The sequence below is a fragment of the Tenrec ecaudatus genome, chromosome 2 (assembly GCF_050624435.1).
Source record: "Tenrec ecaudatus isolate mTenEca1 chromosome 2, mTenEca1.hap1, whole genome shotgun sequence".
Taxonomy (NCBI): domain Eukaryota; kingdom Metazoa; phylum Chordata; class Mammalia; order Afrosoricida; family Tenrecidae; genus Tenrec; species Tenrec ecaudatus.
The window spans coordinates 219,075,201-219,093,373 of NC_134531.1; the positions used below are offsets into that span (position 1 = coordinate 219,075,201).

Below are 18,173 nucleotides of genomic sequence, written 5' to 3' on the forward strand. Positions count from 1 at the left end.
GCACATCTTCACATTCATTGACCTCATCATTCTCAAAACATGTGCTCTCCACGTAAGCCCTTGGCATCAGGTCCTCATTTTTCCCCCTCCCTCCCCGTTCTTCCCTCCCCCATGAGCCCTTGATAATTTATAAATTATTATCTTGTCATATCTTTCCCTGCCCGATGTCTCCCTTCACCCACTTTTCTGTTGTCACATATAGATCCTTGTAATTTGTTCCCTCTTTCCAACCCACTCTCTCACTACCCTCCCAGTATCGCCACTCACACCGCTGGTCCTGAAGGTATAATCCGCTCTGAATTCCCTGTTTCCAGTTCCTATCTTTACCAGTGTACATCCTTTGGTCTAGCCAGACTTGCAAGGCAGAATTCGGATCATGATAGTGGCGGGGGCTGTGTGGGAGTAGAGGGGTGGGGAGGAAGCATTTAGGAACTAGAGGAAAGTTGCATTTTTCATCGGTGCTACATCGCACCTTGATTGACTCGTCTGCTCCCCAAAACCCCTCTGTAAGGGGATCTCCAGTGGCCTACAAATGGGCTTTGGGTCTCCACTTGCACTCCCCCCCCCCCTCATTCACTATGGTAATACTTCCTTGTTCTGATGGTGCCTTGTACCTGATCCTTTCGACACCTCATGATCGCACAGGCTGGTGTGCTTCCTCGATGTGGGCCCTGCTGCTTCCGAGCTAGATGGCCGCTTGTCTACCCTCAAATCTTCAAGACTCCAGACACTACACCTTTTTATAGCTGGCACCATCAGCTTTCTTTGCCACATTTGCTCATGCGCCCATTTGTCCTTAATCGGATAAGACCACAGAAGAGGAGATAAAAAAGGTAGTAACCTTCACAATAGCCAAACACAAATGGAAATATCTAGGGATATACCTGACTAAAAGAACAAAAGGTCTATATTGGGAAAACTACAGAACACTATTACAAGTAACCAAGAGCAACCTCAACAACTGGAAGAATATCCCATGCTCATGGATTGGCAGACTCAATATAGTCAAGATGTCATTTCTGCCAAAAGCACTATATAAGTTTAATGTCACCCTGATACAATTACCCTCATCTTTCTTCAAAGAAATGGAAAAACTGATTACCAACTTCATATGGTGAGGGAAGAAGCCCAGAATTAGCAGAGAACTCCCCAAGAAGGACACAGTGGGAGGGCTTGCTTTACTTGACTTTAGCACATACTATACAGCCATGTCAAAAACTGCATGGTATTGGTACAATGACAGATACTCAGACCAATGGAAAAGAACTGAAAACCCAGAAGTAAAATCATTAGGATGCAGACAACTGATCTTTGATAAGGGCCCCAAAAATATCAAGTGGGAAGCAGATGCCATCTTTAACAAGTGGTGCTGGAAAAATGCATATTTACCTGCAGAAAAATGAAGCAAGACCCTTATCTCACTCCATGCATATGCACAAGAATAAACTCAAGGTGGATCACAGACCTTGAAGTTAAACCCCAAACTATTAGGGCCATCTATGAGGGAATTGGGACCAACTTGAGAACTTTGGCACAGGGAATACATAGACTATCAGAAATAGGGAAGGACACACACACAAATGGAATATACTGAAGATAAAACACCTGTGTACATTGAAGAATGCACCAAGAGAGTATAAAGTGAGTCCACGGACTGGGAAAACATCTTTAGCAATGACACATCTGACAAAGGCCTTATTATTAAAATCTATAATACTCTGCTAGCTTTCAAAAAGAAAAAAACTAATAGCCCACTTAAGAGGTGGCCAAAGGACTTGAACAGAAGTTTCACAGGGGAAGAAATCCAAATGGCCAACAAACATGTGAGAAGATGTGCCCGATCTTTAGCCATAAGAGAAATGCAAATTAAAACAATGAAGTACCACCTAACACCCTCAAAGGTAGCCCAATTCAAAAAACCAGAAAGCAACAAGTGTTGGGGGGGCTGTGGGGAGACAGGAACTCTCATCCACTGCTGGTGGGACTGTAAGTATGTACAGCCACTATGGAAATCAATCTGGCGATACCTAAAACAGATGGAAAATGAGTTACCACATGACCCAGCAATCCCCCTACTGGGCATATACCCAGAAGAGGCAAGAAACAGACCAAGGCCAGACATCTGTGCTACAATGTTCATTGTGGTACAGTTAACAATTGCAAGGAGTTGGAAGCAACCCAAATTTCCATCAACTGATGAGTGGATTAAAAAACCGTGGTATACACATACAATGGAGTACTACGCATCACTAAAAAGCAATGATGAACTTATGAAGCACATCGCTGCATGGGAAGAACTGGAGGAAATCATGCTAAGTAAAGTAAATCAGGCAGGAAAGGACAAGAACAACATGAGTCCTCTGAGGTAAGCGTTTAAAAAAAATGCAAAAGGGTCATAGAGGAAAAGCTACTGTATACAAACATTCTAGGGGTGAGGACTGTGTACTATGGCAGGGCCTACATCAAATGCAGGGATGCACATGGTAGACAACTGGGAAGGAGGTGGGGAAAGAAAAAAATGATGAAAATAAGGAAGAAATGGGTTGGGGGCACGGGGCACTAATCCACCCAAGGGGAGGGTATCGTTTATATCTCCACAGGGAAAGAGGGACCAGACTTCAACCCAGTGCCCCAAGGTGTGAATGCAACATTTCGGCGTGCAGTAGGGAACCAGTGGAGAGGTCTGGGAAGCTGGCCCCAGTACCAAATACTAAGTGGACTCCTGCCTCTCCCCCAAGAAGAATTTATTTCAAAGGATAACATTGAATCTGCATTTCTGAAAGAGGGATATATCTGATCGGAGCACACGGGAGCAGATGAAGGGGGAGTAGGAGACAGTGGCGCACATCCTGGCTCACCAGACCTTGAGGACGATGATCCCAATTAGAGCAGCCAGTCCACAGAGAGGACCACATGACCAGCCCATGAGACATGACTTCCCTCACTGACCCATGGCCCTGCAGGGGACAGCACCGGAGACACGGTATGGTAATTGCGCCTGACCTGATCCCACCACACCGAGGGACAGCACTGGGGGAGTGCAGCGGAACAGCAAGGGAATGGAGTGGCAAGGTCTCTAGGGAATTCTGAAGATGGACTTTGGGGCCAGGGCGTGGTGCCCCAACAGACTGGACTGGAAAACACTCCTAAAGGCTAACAAACGATCCCCGAACTAACTACAAGCTTTTCTTTCTTGTGTGTTTTGTTCTGTTCTTTGTCAGTGGTTTGTTGTGGTTTTGTTGTATATTGTTGCTTGGTTTTGCTCTGTCTTGTTTTTGTGCATGTTATTATCTCTGCAGGTCTTTCTAAATAAGATAGGCTGGATGAATAATCTGGAGGAGAAAACAATGGGACCAACCGTTCTGAGGGGACATGGGATAGGGGGAGGTGGAGGGGAGAGGAGATGGTGTTGACAAACCCAGGGACAAGGGAAAAACAAGTGATCCAAATTGGTGGTGAGGGGGGTGTGGGAGGCCTGGTGGGACATGATCAGGGGTAATGTAATGAAGAGGTATTGCTGAAACCCAGGTGGGGACTGAGCATGATAGTGGGACAGGTGGAAGGTCAAGGGAAATAGGGGAACGAGCTGGAAGGCAAAGGGCATTTATGGAGGTCTGGAAGAAGACATGTACATATGCAAATATATTTATATATGAGGATGGGGAAATAGATCTATGTGCCTGTATTTATAGGTTTAGTATTAAGGTAGCAGAAGGACATTGGACCTCCACTCAAGTACTCCCTCAATGCAAGAACACTTTCTTCTATTGGATTAGCATTCTAGGATGCTCACCTTTCCTACACAACTGCTGAAGACAAAGCAAGTGCATAAGCAAATGTGGCAAAGAAAGCTGATGGTGCCTGGCTATCAAAAGATAGAGCATCTGGGGTCTTAAAGGCTTGAAGGTAAGCAAGCGGTCACCTAGCTCAGAAGCAACAAAGCCCACATGGAAGAAGCACACCAGCTTGCGTGAACATGAGGTGCTAAAGGGATCAAGTATCAGGCATCAAAGAACAAAAAATCATATCATTGGGTGCACACCTCCCCACTTGGCATATTAACTTGAACAGTTTGGCTAATCTGCTCAGGTGTGGATTGTGAATTAATACTTTCAGCTGGGAGGGGTGGATCTATTGACTCGGGTGGGTCAATTGTTTTTAAGGGCTCAATATCCTCCTCTTCTGTATCATCAGCCTATATGTTCTCATCCCATGTTTCAGGGTCCCAACTTTTCCTAATCAATGCCCTTACTTTGGTTTTAGACACTGCTCTAGATCTACAATTCAGCTGCCGTTGTAATTCAGCCACTTGCATAATGAGACTCTGGACTGGTTCTCAGCAGAGTCAGCTCTTTTACTAGAGAAGGCTCTCCTTTGTAGCACAGATGGAAATTTTCAAATCCATTAGTCTGCACCTGAGGCGTGCTTTTGAGGCTCTGAGACCATCGCTCTCCTTAATCACACTTCATTGTAAGAAGGACCAGCCAACCAGCTTCCCTATACGTGTCATCCTTACAAAACTCCTGGAAAATATCAAACATACGATCACTCAGAGCCTCTCCTTTAGCCAGCATCTCGTCTATCGGTGGTGCTACTTTAGGTATTATCTTTGCTATTTCACATCATGGATTAGGAAGAGTAGCGGATTTTTATCCATGCTTTGAGGTATTGAAGTAACATTACTAGTGTTACGACTAGTCAGGCTGGAGAGCCAATTTAAGGAGCCTATATTTTAAATTTTATTTCTCTAGAAGCACTCCTGGTACCAAAATGTGTTAGGGTTCTCTAGAGAGATAAAACCAGATTGCTGATAATTATATATATAAAACACAAGAGGAGTCACCTCCGTCGCCGCCGCCCCCTGCCCCCGCCACCCCCCCCCCCCCCCCGCGGTTCCCTCAGCCCCACCCGGTCCAGCCCGGTTCCGGGGAGGATGAAGTTGTGTATAAAGAGGAGCACCCTTTTGAGAAGCGCCGCTCTGATGGCGGCGAGAAGATCCGTAAAAAATACCCGGACCAGGTCCCGGTGATAGTAGAAAAGGCGCCCAAAGCTCGGATAGGTGATCTGGACAAAAAGAAATACCTGGTACCGTCTGATCTCACAGTTGGTCAATTCTACTTCTTGATCCGGAAGCGAATTCATCTCCGAGCTGAAGATGCCTTGTTTTTCTTTGTCAACAATGTCCTTCCGCCCACCAGTGCCACAATGGGTCAGCTGTACCAGGAGCACCACGAAGAAGACTTCTTTCTATGCATTGCCTGCAGTGACGAAAGTGTCTACGGTCTGTGAAGCTGCTGCCCTGGAGCTGGGGTGTTCCATTCTGCAAAGAGAAAGGTGGCCCCCCTTTCTTGACCCGTCCCTCCTTCAGGCTCAAGTACCACCTCCCTTCTTCAGGACCTGCACTACTTAATGTCTGCGGCTTTCTCCCCAGCCTTTCCTAGCAGGAGCAGGAATGGTGGAAATGGCCCCGAGTAGCTCTCCTTTACTTTCTTCCTCTGCACCTTTCTCTGCCACCTCTCCCACTCCACTTCAGACTTCTTGGTTGTCAGTCTTATCCAGTGATTGTTTTTGGTTTCTGTACCCTTTCTAACTACCCAAGGGGCCCAGAACCCCAACATTGCCTTTCATTGCCTTCTCTTTGGGGGATAGATGGAAGGGACTAAAGTTGTATGGGGGAGATAGGCACATCAATAAAGAGGAAACCACCCAGCTGAACTGAAAAAAAAAACCCCACAAGAAATGAACAGTTATATACAGATAGATATATAATACAAGAAATGAACAGTTAAATGATAAAGCAGCACAAATGGCTCAGTGCAACTCACTCTCATGAGAGAGATGTGAGACACTGGCAGTCCTTCAAGTCTTGAGGGCCGCCAGGTAGTCCTCTGTAGGGAGAGAGCTAGGCTATCCCAGCACAGGCAGTAAACAGCAAGGCAGGTCACCAACTGTCAGTGCCCAACTCCAGAGATGTACATTCCAATTCTCTGGCGAGGCAAGTCTTAAAGGGACCTCAAATTACAGTGACACACTTCACAGGTTAGGTGTCCCACAGGTAGCGTGGTTTGCAAATGGAGGCACAGAACAAGCAAGGCAGGCGCACACTGGTCCGATGATCAAAGAGCGAGAGACAAGAAAGGCGAGGTTCACTGGGCCATTTATCTCTCTGCCCTTCAATTAAACCCACATGTGTTTATTGGCCAGGCTGGCACAATAAACTATCTCAGGGCTGTTCTGAGAATGTTACCTGCCTCCATCGTGCAAACCGTTGGCATGTTCAGCTGGTAACCCAAAGGCTTTGGGTGAGTCCAGATCGTCCTATGCAAAGGTCTATTGATTTCCTCATGAAAGAGCAGCCACTGAAAACCCAGTGGACAGGTTCTACTTCTGCACACATGGGGGTTATCATCAGTTAGATTGACCTTGACTGTAATCTTTAAAAAAAATTTCAAGGTCATTTAATCCTCACAGTAACAACCATTTTGGACTCTTGAATGAATTAAAGGAAATGAAAGGCAGACAGAAACTTTCATGTTCCATTTGTCTTCAGAAAGTCACTTGTCTTGACTCACAGAGTACACTAGCAGTTGTGAGTCTAGCTCTCCCCTCACACCTGGAAACCATTGTTAACTGGCTCTCAGGACCTGAGTAATTCCCTGGCAGTGTTAGACCTCCATGTATTGCCCATGTCAGTATTCGTAATGCTCAAGACTCTTGTAAAATACAGCCCGTGGACAAAACCCTCTGCACTCATGATTCACACATTCCTACTCCAGTGGCAGAGCTGATAGGTATGACAAAGAACTACGTGACCTTCAAAGCTCAAAATAAAGATTAACTTTGGCCCAGTACAGAAAAATGTTGCCAATGTCTAGGTCATAATATCCCTTCCTTTGGGCCTAATTATTAGGTAGTATAGCATCTCTAATAACATATTTCGCTAACCAAGACTGGGGTTGATTGTCTCACTCAGTCACTGTGTTACTCACTCTCACTCCACTCACTCTCATTCACTCTCTCACTCACTGTCTCACTCACAAAAACAAAACAAAACAAAACAAAAAAACACTGGGGTTAATTAAGTCCATCAGAGACACCTAAGAAAGGCCTGCTGATCTACATAAAACAGTTCTACTGACTCATGAGTTTGCCATAAGTTGAAAGATATGACAAAATAATTTATAAATGATCAAGAACTCATGAGGGAGGGGGGAGTGGGGAGGGAGGGGAAAAAAGAGGACCTGATGCCAAGGGCTTAAGTGGAGAGCAAATGCATTGAGAATGATGAGGGCAATGAATGTACAGCTGTGCTTTACACAATTGATGTATGTATGGATTATGATAAGAGTTGTATGACCCCCTAATAAAACGTTTAAAAAAATGGAATCTAACGGATACTAGCAGTTTCTCTTTCTTTTTTATGCTGGAGCTTCTTTAAAGGTTTGGCAGGCAAATAATCCACACAAAACCAGGCATTATCAAGAACCACTTTTATTCCTCTAGTAATTCTTGGTCACAGATTACACGTATTTTTTTCCCTTAAAGACATTTGGGGGTAGGAGGTGGAGGGGGAATCACAGAAGAATTAGTAGGATTAGAAATGTTGACAAGTATCAGAGTGATGTCCTGTAACTGAATCAAAGTAGGAACAAAATGGTGCCCAAGGATATCACTCTGTGAGTCAAGCTCACCACTGCTCAACTTTTTTCTCCATAACAAACTGCCCGTGAGGCCCCTCAGCATCTGAGGGCAAAAGGGCCAAGTACACAGGGGTCTCTGCCCCTTCTTCTGGGCTTTTGGTGGCATTGGGTCCCGTCATGTCCGTTCTCACCCACCCTGGGCAGCAGGCATTCAGGAGGATCTTGTCGCCTGGTCTCTGTGCACTCAGGTTCCTGGCATAGATCCTGGACAGCACGGTGACACCAATCTTCGACACACCATATGCATGGTGGGGCCAACCCTCCTTCTGGTGCACCCCTTTCTTTGCGTCTTCTATGAACTTGTTCATGAGGGCCACCAGCTCTTCCTCTGTGATGGTGTCATTGCGGAACTTCTCCTGCAGCTCCGGGCTGCAGTACTTAAGTGCAATGACACTAGCCTCGCTGGACACATTGACCACTCTGCCTGAAATACAATAAACACTGTTAGATAGAAAAGAGAGGCACGGCAAAGGCCAGTATCAAACACCAAGCCTGTCAAGTTTCTATCAGGCTCCTGATGGCAAAACCAAAAGGGTATCTTTTCCACAGATTGTTCTATGAAAAATGTCCTAACATTTCCATGTGGGATGAACATAAAAAACTTCTTGACGTAGATACTGGCGATGGCTGTACAACACCGACAGTGTATCGTGCCACTGAGTTAACTGTGCGCTGAACCCCAGTTGCAGCGTGACCGACTTGTAAACATTGCTGACATTCAGTATGGGCGCCTCACTGCCCAGATCCTCAGGGTCCAAAGCAAGGATCCAAGGCAACTGAGATAATGGGGGCTACCTGTGAAGGTGTGGTCTCTAGAGTAACTGTACTCAGAAACTTCACTGGATTTCAGTACTGCAGGCAGAGGAACTAAGTCTGCAGCTGGCTTTTCCAGAACATCAAAAAAGGGAAAAAAGGGTTTATCTGCCAAATAACTCATGTATCATACAATCCAGCATTTAAGTATATTAATTAAAGAGTTGTACAGTCATCACCCCAATCAATTTGAGAGCACTATCTTCATTCTTATAGCCATTATTAGTTCTGATTCCTTCCAACTGACTGTTCTAATCCTGATAAGCTATTCATCTTTTGCCCGTATAGACTTACCCATTTTATGTAAAGAAAATCATTCAAGTAAAACCAAACAAACCCAGCAACTACAACAGAATAAAACACTGAGAAACCTTAATCCAAAATATAGCAGAATGTAATAAAAACTAGAACTAGTTGGAAGTGGGTTATTAGGAACAATACATGGCATGATGTTAAGGTTTACCCGAACTATATCTGCAGTAATACATGTTGATGCACTCTTGCTGGAAGGAAGACTATTTACGTCCTTTGTCCATGAACTCAGGTACTTCAATGGAGACTTAGTCCACGCGGGGGTGGGGTGGGGGCAGGATCTGTAAATGGATTGGGGCTTTCACTGCCATCCATAGCCTTCTGGTGCTCAGAATTTCAGTTCTGAGTCTTCCCCTCTGAACTTGGATTAATAATACTCTGATCATGTTGGTTGGAGTGCTTGCATTTTGCAGACTTAGTTGACAACTCACTTAGATGAATATGTGCTTTAGATGATCCTGAAGACCTCCAATGCTGCTCTCTCTGGTATCTGGACACCATCTGATTACTTCCCCACACTTTGCTACAGCACCCATATCTTCGGTGAAGTCTTCACGAGGTTAGGTATTGAGTAGGGTCACATCAGAAAAATTCACTGTTCTGAGATGAGGGCTTACAATTAACGGGAGCTCAAAATCCATTCATTATATGGTCTTTTTATGTCCTGGTCCACTTGAAACAGCATTATTATTTGGTTGGGGAATATTATAAATAATCCTCATGGGACATATGGCAATTTAATGCCATTCATTTAGGGGATGGTACCTTATTTCAGAACTTTTAAGAGCCTATTACTCATCCCACTCCTTCCACCTTTCCTGAATCCGTAGACCCTGCTGTGAAGGTTTCTGGATCACTACACATTCTGCATCATACACTGAAGTGCCTGTAAAATCTCCTGTGTCCCTGAGTCCTTCAGTTCCACTGAGGTGTCTTGGGGGCCAGCTGGTGAGAAAGATGGAGCTTCCATCCAAAGGGATCACCTTGTATTGTGGATAAAACACTGGGCTATGAAGGATGCATACTTGAAGGAAGTGGTCCATGGTAGAAATGTGTACATAAATCCCTCGGTTGTTGAACTCAATGCTTTCCAATTGGTGCTCAAACCCTGAAAAATTTGAGAATGATAAAAAAGCATAAAAAGTCATGGAAAACCAAATAATTGGTTCTGAAGCCCCCAAACTACATTATAAATTCATTTTCAAAGCCTGTAAGTCACGAGGGATGCTTCAAGCCTTCTTGCATAGCACTGTGTCTCATGTGCTGTTGTCACCAAGTTTCCGATTTATCCAAATGAACAGTAACGTTTCAACCTCTTGGTTCTGCAGCTAATGATTTCACACCTTTGGGTACATTAGCCACTTTAATCACATTTTTTTCCAAAATGGAAATGTCGATTTATCTATGTTGTATCCAGCTGCCTAACCAAACAAGCGGCGACCTGATTCAAATTCTTAAAGGATTTCTTTCCTTCACTCTCTCGTGGTCCTCAGTCTTCCTCTTACTGTTCCTGCTGGCACCACTTTCTGCATAGTCATGGTTATGATATTTTACGCAAATAAAACACACACACACAAAGGGACAATGACCAGTGTTTTATTACACCAACAGCAGCGCTGTATGTTATCTGAACAAGAGTGGCCCTTCGACTGAAGCACTGCTGTATGTACCTGAGGCGAGACGCAAGGTGTACCCTTGACGGAAGGGAAGAATCTCATAGCTTCCAGAACTGGACGAGGATGAGTTTCTCATCTTGTCGGTCACGAGAAAGCAAATGTTTTGAGAATGATGAGGGCAACAAATGTACAAATGTGCTTGACACAATAGATGCTTGTATGGATTGTGATGAGTTGTATAAGCCCCCCAAAAATGATTTAAAAAAAAGCCAAATGGAGCATCTGTCTATATAGTGTAAAGGGCAATTTAGCAGATGCAGGAGCTGTGTTTTCACGGCTCCAGTTCCTTCTTTTGTGGCTGAGGATGGCAGGACACGCTCAACAGTAGGTGTTTCCGGCTGTTCCAGAATTGTAGCCCCCACTAACCCAAACAGGAAATAGCCCCCATTGGTTCTGGGGCATGGTTCTGACCCAATGACCAGTGCCCACCACATTCTGTCTGTCCAGGCAGACAGGAGTTATGCCTCCTGGAGCATAAATAGCTGACATGTTCACATTGAGAATGGAGCCAGTGGGGCTGGCTGGGGAGTGGAGGCAGGAAGAAGGCACAAGATGTAAGCCAGGCTCCACCCAGCAGACCAAGCAAAGCGGGTCTAAAGCATTCTGTGCAACATCCCTTCAGTGCATCTGACAGGCACTGTTTCTTTGTTGCTGACATGAAGAGCTCAGAGAAACATTACGATTTTGAAAGGACTTTCGACGACACCACCACATTTAATCCCTACCCAGACCTTTGAGGGAGATCAACCAGGGAAGGGCTAGGTATCTTCAGCTCACTACCAAACACTGTATTGTCAAAGAGGATGCCGATTCATAGTGGTGCAATAGGGCAGGTGGAATTGATCCTTGGGGTTTCAAGGCTATAAATCCAAGACGACCTTGTGTTTCTTCTTTGAAGCGGCTGGTGGGTTTGAACCATTGATATTTTGGCGAACAGCTCAATGCTTAACCCACTGTAGCATCAGGGCTTGTATTGTACTGATGAGAAAATGGAACCAAGAACAGCCTGCTGCAGTGACACGCATTGGCACAGGAATGAGAACGTAGGAAAAATGAACTCAGTGTTATGTAAATGGAAACGTTTATATAGAAGAAACAAGATCTGACGAGAAACACTAGCTAACAGGTGTATTTTTCCATAAAAACAATAAGAATATGATATGTCCTTTGACAACTTGCCTGAGAACCTCCTTTCATCCTAAGCAGGCACTGCTGACCTGGGGGTGAGGGTGGGTGTCTGACAAACTAGGACTTGCAGACCTTGTTAGGGAGTAGGAGGGAATACATCTTCCAGGATCATGCACCCCTTATCCCAACTGCTTGAAGAGCCAGGGCAGGTTTTTGTAGTTTTACTTCTTTACTTTTCAGTTCTTTTATTGGAAGTTTAAAGGATAAGGTAGGTTAGATTCTGTGCTTGCATAGATTCTGAGACGTGAAGGGTACTACTTACAGTTTTGGTGTAGTTTTTCAACTTTTCAGAACTTTTTCTGCGTGTGAGACTAGGTAGCATATTTTGAAATTCAATCACAGCATTTTGATATCTCTCTCCTGAAAACCTATTCTCTGTAGTTTATATTGGAATTACAACAAATAGACAACTTGCTTAGAGGAAAAGTTAATTATTAAGCTTGTTAAAAAGTACTAGGCTATACCTAAAGACTTAATAGTTTTGGGGTTATTTATTCAAATATAGTTATAAAGTCTGGTTATAATTCTGCCCCCTTTAAGAAGTGTTCAAATAGAACTATAATCATTATCAAGTAATTTCTTATTCAAAGAAAGCCTACTTTGTGGACATATGCTTATTTTGATGAAGATACTCCTTAAAAATGCATTCTTTCTAAAGTAAGGAATTAAATATTCACTTAAGTATGTTGCCCTGACCTCTGTCATTCTCCAAATATTAGCCTGATTACTTTGGTAAAGAATGCTTTCTATCCCATTCTTGCAGATTAAAAAAGAAAAGAAAAACAGAACAACAAAAAGAAAACAAGCAAAACAAAGCACCTCCCTACCATGGAATCCATGCTCACTCACATCACCCCTATGGGGCAGGGCAGAATTGCCCTGCTGGGTATCTGAGACTGGAACTCTCGACTGGAGTAGACAACCTCCTCTTCCTCCCATTCTTGCAGACAGCTGTGCCAAAACCAACAGCGTTAAAAATAAAAATAGAAACAACGACCCGAGAAACAGCTCTCCAGGATTAAGAGATATTTCTATTACTGGGGGAAATCAAATGTCCATCCTTAAAATAGCCAAGGTTCTTTATATCAAAATCTTGGACCATATGGAGATATACTAACACCAAGTGTTTAGCTATAATTTTTGACACAATAGTTTGGGCCATTATTTTAATTATATTCTTATTCATATCTAGCATTCTTTAAAAAATAAATTGAATTTAAGTTCCATTAATATTGTAAATGTCCACAAATGTTACAAATGAAAAGAATAGGGCTGCCTCCCAAGTTAAAATTAAATAACAGATTAAGTCATAAGATAAAGAGTATCACCCATGAGTACTAAGTTTCTTTTAAAAAACACATCCATAGGAGGCCAAATGGTCAACAACTATTCTAAAGCAAAGATGAGAAGACAAGAGTACAGGGACACCAGACACCTAGAAATGGAACCACTAGACCAGAAATCCTGAGGAAGTTCAAGGGTTCTGGAGAATGTCAGCAGTGTTGCTGGACAGTCTGTGTAGACATCATTGAAATGATTTTCGAACACTGTAACTCATCACCGAGAACACAATAAAATGTCGTTGGAAATGTTTAATGAACGAGTAAAAGTGCTGCTGCCACCAACAGGAGGCCAGCTCCCTGGACTGAGAAAGTTCACTCTGGAGCAGAGGAAGCACAGGTGACAAGAGATGCGTCCTATGCGATTCCATCCTTGGGGCATTAGAAGCAAGGCATCGTGGGTAAGAAGGACCCAGGTGTGCAAAGGGCTCTGGCAGGAGAGTTGCCAGGTTAGGCCTTGGAGGAGGCAAAGTCCTCAGCTGAACCACACCCTGGAGGAGGCTCAGAGCTGAGGGAGGCAGGCAGAGGTCAGCTCCAGCAGGGATGGGTCCACAGTGGGGTTCCGCAGCTCCCACTTACCTTGGGGCTTTATGAGAGGCAGTAATTCTGTGCACACATTTCGGGTACCAAAAAAGTTGGTTTTCAGGGTCACCTCTGCTTGTACATGAAAGGGTGTGGGATCAGCATCTTTGGGGAAGGAAAGAACAGAGTGATTCAATTGTAACAATGTCATCAAGTTCTACAGATAGATTAACATCCTCCCGCCCTGGGGCCCCCCACCCCACCCCAAATAGTGCCTAGGACACCCAGTGAATGCCACGGAGCCTGCTGGATGGCCGTTTTCTGGTGCGAGCTTCTCTGGTTCCCATGGGGCGGCTGGCACACACACACACACACACACACACACACACACACACACACACACACGAGCTTGTGGACTTTATTTTTGTTTTGCAATGTCTTAGTTGTTCGAAAACACACAACGAAAAGTTTCCTTGGCTGCTGTGAACTTCAGTCGTAGAGAAAACGTTTGAAGCAAACTGGAAAGGTCTCAGCGGGGGAAACGTGAAGGTCTACCAGACTGTGAAAGGACTCCGCTCCCACCTCGGGGATCTCTCCATCCCAGGGAGCTCTCCGGAGACCCCCAGTCGCCAGCGGCCAAGACTCTGCTGGGGCCCCCCCCAGCAAACCAGCCCAGCACCTTACCTTTGAAGGCGATGGCCGCGTTGTTGACCAACAAGTCCAGCCCGCCGTACTCGCGGCGCAGGAAGTCCCGCAGGGCGCCGATGCTCTGCGGGTCGTCGATGTCCAGCTGGTGGAAGCGCGGGCTCAGGCCCTCGGTCTGCAGCTGCTGCACGGCCGCCTGGCCGCGCTCCGCGTCCCGCGCCGCCAGCACCACGTCCCCGGAGAAGTGCCGGCACAGCTCGCGCGTGATGGCGAAGCCGATGCCCTTGTTGGCCCCTGTCACCACCGCCACGCGGTTGTGAGCGGTCATGGTTGCAGGTGGAGCCGGCGGCGAGTGGAAGAGATCCGGAGACCTTGGCGGAGAGCGAAGCCGGCTGCAGGTTCAGACCGCTGCCGCTAGGGACCGCTGTGTTCGCGCCAGTGCGGGACGTGGGGCAGGAGCCGCGCATGCGCACAGCCTCCGCCAGAAAGCCCCGCCTCCCCGCGTGCACGCAGGCTTCTGCCCCAACGCCCAAGGGAGCCTCCTGCGATGACTTTACAAAACCCGCCTAACGCTCCAATAACCGCCACGGCTCCCCTTCCCGCACAGGACCGTTTGGACTGGCCACGTGAACCTTTGAACCTCCGGTAGATCTGAGTCCTTCCCGCTGCGTCTTCAGAACTGTTTCCAGTGTCGCTGCAAATAAATGAACCTCGAAAATATTTTGCTGAATAAACTAAGTCACCAAAGGACAAACGTTGCATGTCCACGCTTACACGAAGCATCTGGAACAGGCAAGTCGATGTGGAGAGAACTTTACGATGGGTGACCAGGGCTGGGTGAAGGAGCCCTGGAAGCAGAGTCCAGAAACCTCCTGTAGCCTGCTGGAGAATTAGGACGCTTTCTGCCCTCTCACATTGTTGGTCTCGGAAAATCACCGTCAATTCTAGCCTGTGCTACTGGGTGGCCACGGGTTGGTAGCCACTTGATGGCAGTGAGGAGAGGCAGGAGAGCAGAGGGAAGGAAGACCACCTTTAAGGGACAGTCAGCTTCCGCTTGGATGATGGGAAATTTGGGAACAGTTAAAGGTTATGGTTAAACAACATGAACGTCATTACTGTCAACTCTACTGTCCGTGTAAAGGGTGTAGAAAGAAGATATTGTTTCTTAGCTATATACAAACCATATGGCTCGTGGGACAACGGGCTGAAAAGATAATGGAAGTTTACCACTAACGTTTTGAAATCTGCTCCTTGCCACCCTTGAAGAGACATGCTTAACAAGTCAGGGTGGAGTGGGCGTAGGGAAGCCCGGGGGAGGGCGGTGCACAGACTCTGGTTTAGAGTTGATTTCAGAGCACAACTGCCCCAGGCGGTCTCCTAGTCTGTCTTCTCTAGAAGGCATGAACCCCGTGATACTACTGCTCCTGTGATGGTTCTTGGCAGAGTCGGAGAAAGATGTTTGCCTGTGTTTTGTTGCAAAACCATTCTACTGTGTGGATCATAAGAAATTTTATGGATACTATTGTGAAGAATGGAGATCATGTGCTCACCATGACACTGTCCAACGTCCAGGAGGCATTGGCTCAAACAGAACAAGGGGATGCGCCAAGTTCAAAATGAGGAGAAGTGTCTCCTTTCTCTGCACTTGTTTAATCTGTGTGTTGGGCAAATAGCTGAAGAAGGTGGACGCTGTAAAGAATACCACAGCAAGACCAAGGAACACCCATTAGCAACCTGCCACAGGAAGATGACACAACCTTGCTCGCTGAAAGCTAATAGGACTTGAAGCATTTATTGATGAAGATTAAAGTCTGGAACCATCAGGATGGGTTGTACCTCACTGTAAAGAAAACCGAGACTCTGACATCTGGACCAATAAGCAACATTGTACATTCAGAAAAGATTGAATATTAAAGATTTCGTTGTACTTAGGTCCACAATCAACACTCATGGAAGCAAGTAGTCAGGAAATCCCATGATGCAGTGCATTAGGCAAATAAAATGCAGAAGACCTCTCCTAGGTGTTAAAAGGAAATATTTTACTTTGTAGATTAAGGGTATCCTGGCCCAAGCCATGGTATTTTCAATCACCATATTTGCATATGAAAGCTGGATAATTAATAAGATGAACGAAAGCAGAATTAATTTATTCAAACAGTAGTGTTGAAATAGATATACCATGGACTGTCAGAAGAACAACCAAGTTTATCTTGGAAAAAATAGAGTCAGGATTCTTCTTAGAAGTGAGGATGGTGAGACGACCCTATGTACTTTGGACATAAAGTCAGAAGGAGCCAGTTCCTGGAGATGGCCTCATGCCTGGGCCAATGAAAAAGATCCACAAGTGATGTACTGACATGGTGGCTACACCAACGGGATGGAACATGGGAATGACTGTGAGGATGGTGCAGGACTGAGCAGTGCTCCTTATGTTGTGCATAGGGTCACTATGAATCAGAACTCTTAGCACCACCAACGACGTCGTAGCATCAGGTGTCATGTAACTTCCAGAGGTAGAAGGAGAATCAAGATCACAGCATGGGAGGATATGTTTGACTTCCCTCTTGCCAACAGGCAAGGGTCTAATACGCCTCCATTCTCATCCTGCCTTACTTTATTCTGACAACTCTTCCTGAAAGCCTGCTTCCTATCACATGAAGGTAACACAATCTCTACTCTCAGACCTTTTTACTAATTCTGGATCAGCTGTCCTCCCCATGGCACTCAATTTCTCTTCTAAAGTTCAATAATTAATTCATTGCAATGGCCATAAAGGGCCTGCACACAGTACCCACAGAGGTGGTTTATTAATGAAGTTACCTGTTACACATTGCTATTGTAGTGACCCTAGACCACCAGTAGATGTCCCCCGTGGCCCCTCCTGATACCCTGAGCACCTGTTTCCCCTTGACCTTTCCAGATATTTTGATGGATCCTACCCGCTGCTGTTATACTATATTTATACTACTGTATAAAACCTGATCTTGCTACTCGCTCAAGGTGGAGAGTGTTTTCTGGCTGGTATAAAGGCTTTTAACTTTATTATAGTGGTGTGATTTGATCTCACTTGGGTACAAAAGCCGAGTTGACTGACTCCTAGCCACCCCATAGACAGAATAAAATTGCCTTGGAGTGTTTCCAAGGCTGTAAATCTGCAGGAGCAGACTGCCAGATGTTTCTCCTGCTGAGCCACTGGCGGGGTGGAGCCACCAGTCTTCTGCTGGGATCCAGTGCTTACCAACACCACAGCAGCTTACAACTTAGGGTCAGAGTGAGCTAGGAGGTAACAGGATACAACTCAGGAGGCAGGATGCACTTCAATCAGCACAGCTTTCAGCCAAGAGAGCGCTCAGCTCTTTCTCAGCTGCACCCACAGGCAGGCCCTTCCCTAGTGCTTACTGGGTCCCAATTGGGCCTACTGCCTTGGCCTTGGCCTGGCAAATCTTAGAGCTCTTTAGCATTGCTGATTGCGGTGAATGACTAGGGAGCCCATAGGTGACCTCCTCTGGCTTTTTATTGCCAAGAGGCAAAGGTCAGATGTGTCTCCATGCTTTATCCTGTTTACCCTGTTCTGACACCAAGCATTCCTCCCCCGCGCTCTACTTCTGTGCCACACAGAACCCATAGGTGACACAATGCTAGGGAGTATAAGGGAAATTAACAGGTTACCATGAGTCAGGATCGGTGAACAGTAAGGATACAGTCACTGGCTCACAGCGGCCCTTCCTTTCAGCCAACATTCAAGTCTTTCTCCCCTCCTTAGCCCTCAGTCATGCGGTGCTTTGGCCTTAGTGTCCCAGAAGCCAGCTCTCCTGTTGTTCTGCCTGATAGGCCCAAAGCCTAGAGCCAGAGTAGGAGAAGGCACCCTTGTCTCAGCTGCTGTTCCTCACCGTGTCTGTGTCACCGTCTCTGGTGTCTCCGGTCTCAGCCTCTGCCACTTCAGAGCTAGAGCTGGAAGGAGCTCTTCCAGTGGTCCT

General features: G+C 45.8%; 1 protein-coding gene and 1 pseudogene across 1 annotated transcript; one reads left to right on the top strand and one right to left on the bottom strand.

Moving 5' to 3' along the window:
- The first annotated feature begins 1,808 nt into the window (after positions 1-1,808).
- LOC142440510 (gamma-aminobutyric acid receptor-associated protein pseudogene) lies at positions 1,809-5,444 on the top strand (annotated as a pseudogene).
- A 2,234-nt stretch (positions 5,445-7,678) lies between these two features.
- LOC142441342 (carbonyl reductase [NADPH] 1-like) lies at positions 7,679-14,524 on the bottom strand. Its single transcript, XM_075543370.1, has 3 exons — positions 14,236-14,524; positions 13,609-13,716; positions 7,679-8,124 (listed from the first exon to the last, which is right to left on the bottom strand). The coding sequence occupies exons 1-3, from the start codon at positions 14,522-14,524 to the stop codon at positions 7,688-7,690; spliced, it is 834 nt and encodes a 277-aa protein (XP_075399485.1). The 3' UTR covers positions 7,679-7,687.
- Positions 14,525-18,173: the final 3,649 nt, after the last annotated feature.

Bases quoted from the DNA above. Each gene is read 5' to 3' on its own strand.
- LOC142441342 (XM_075543370.1), bottom strand. From the start codon at position 14,524: ATGACCGCTCACAACCGCGTGGCGGTGGTGACAGGGGCCAACAAGGGC. The intron at 13,717-14,235 runs GTAAGGTGCTGG...CCTTCCCCAAAG, and splicing joins CGCGGCCATCGCCTTCAAAG to ATGCTGATCCCACACCCTTT. The intron at 8,125-13,608 runs GTAAGTGGGAGC...ATTGTATTTCAG, and splicing joins GCCTCTCATAAAGCCCCAAG to GCAGAGTGGTCAATGTGTCC.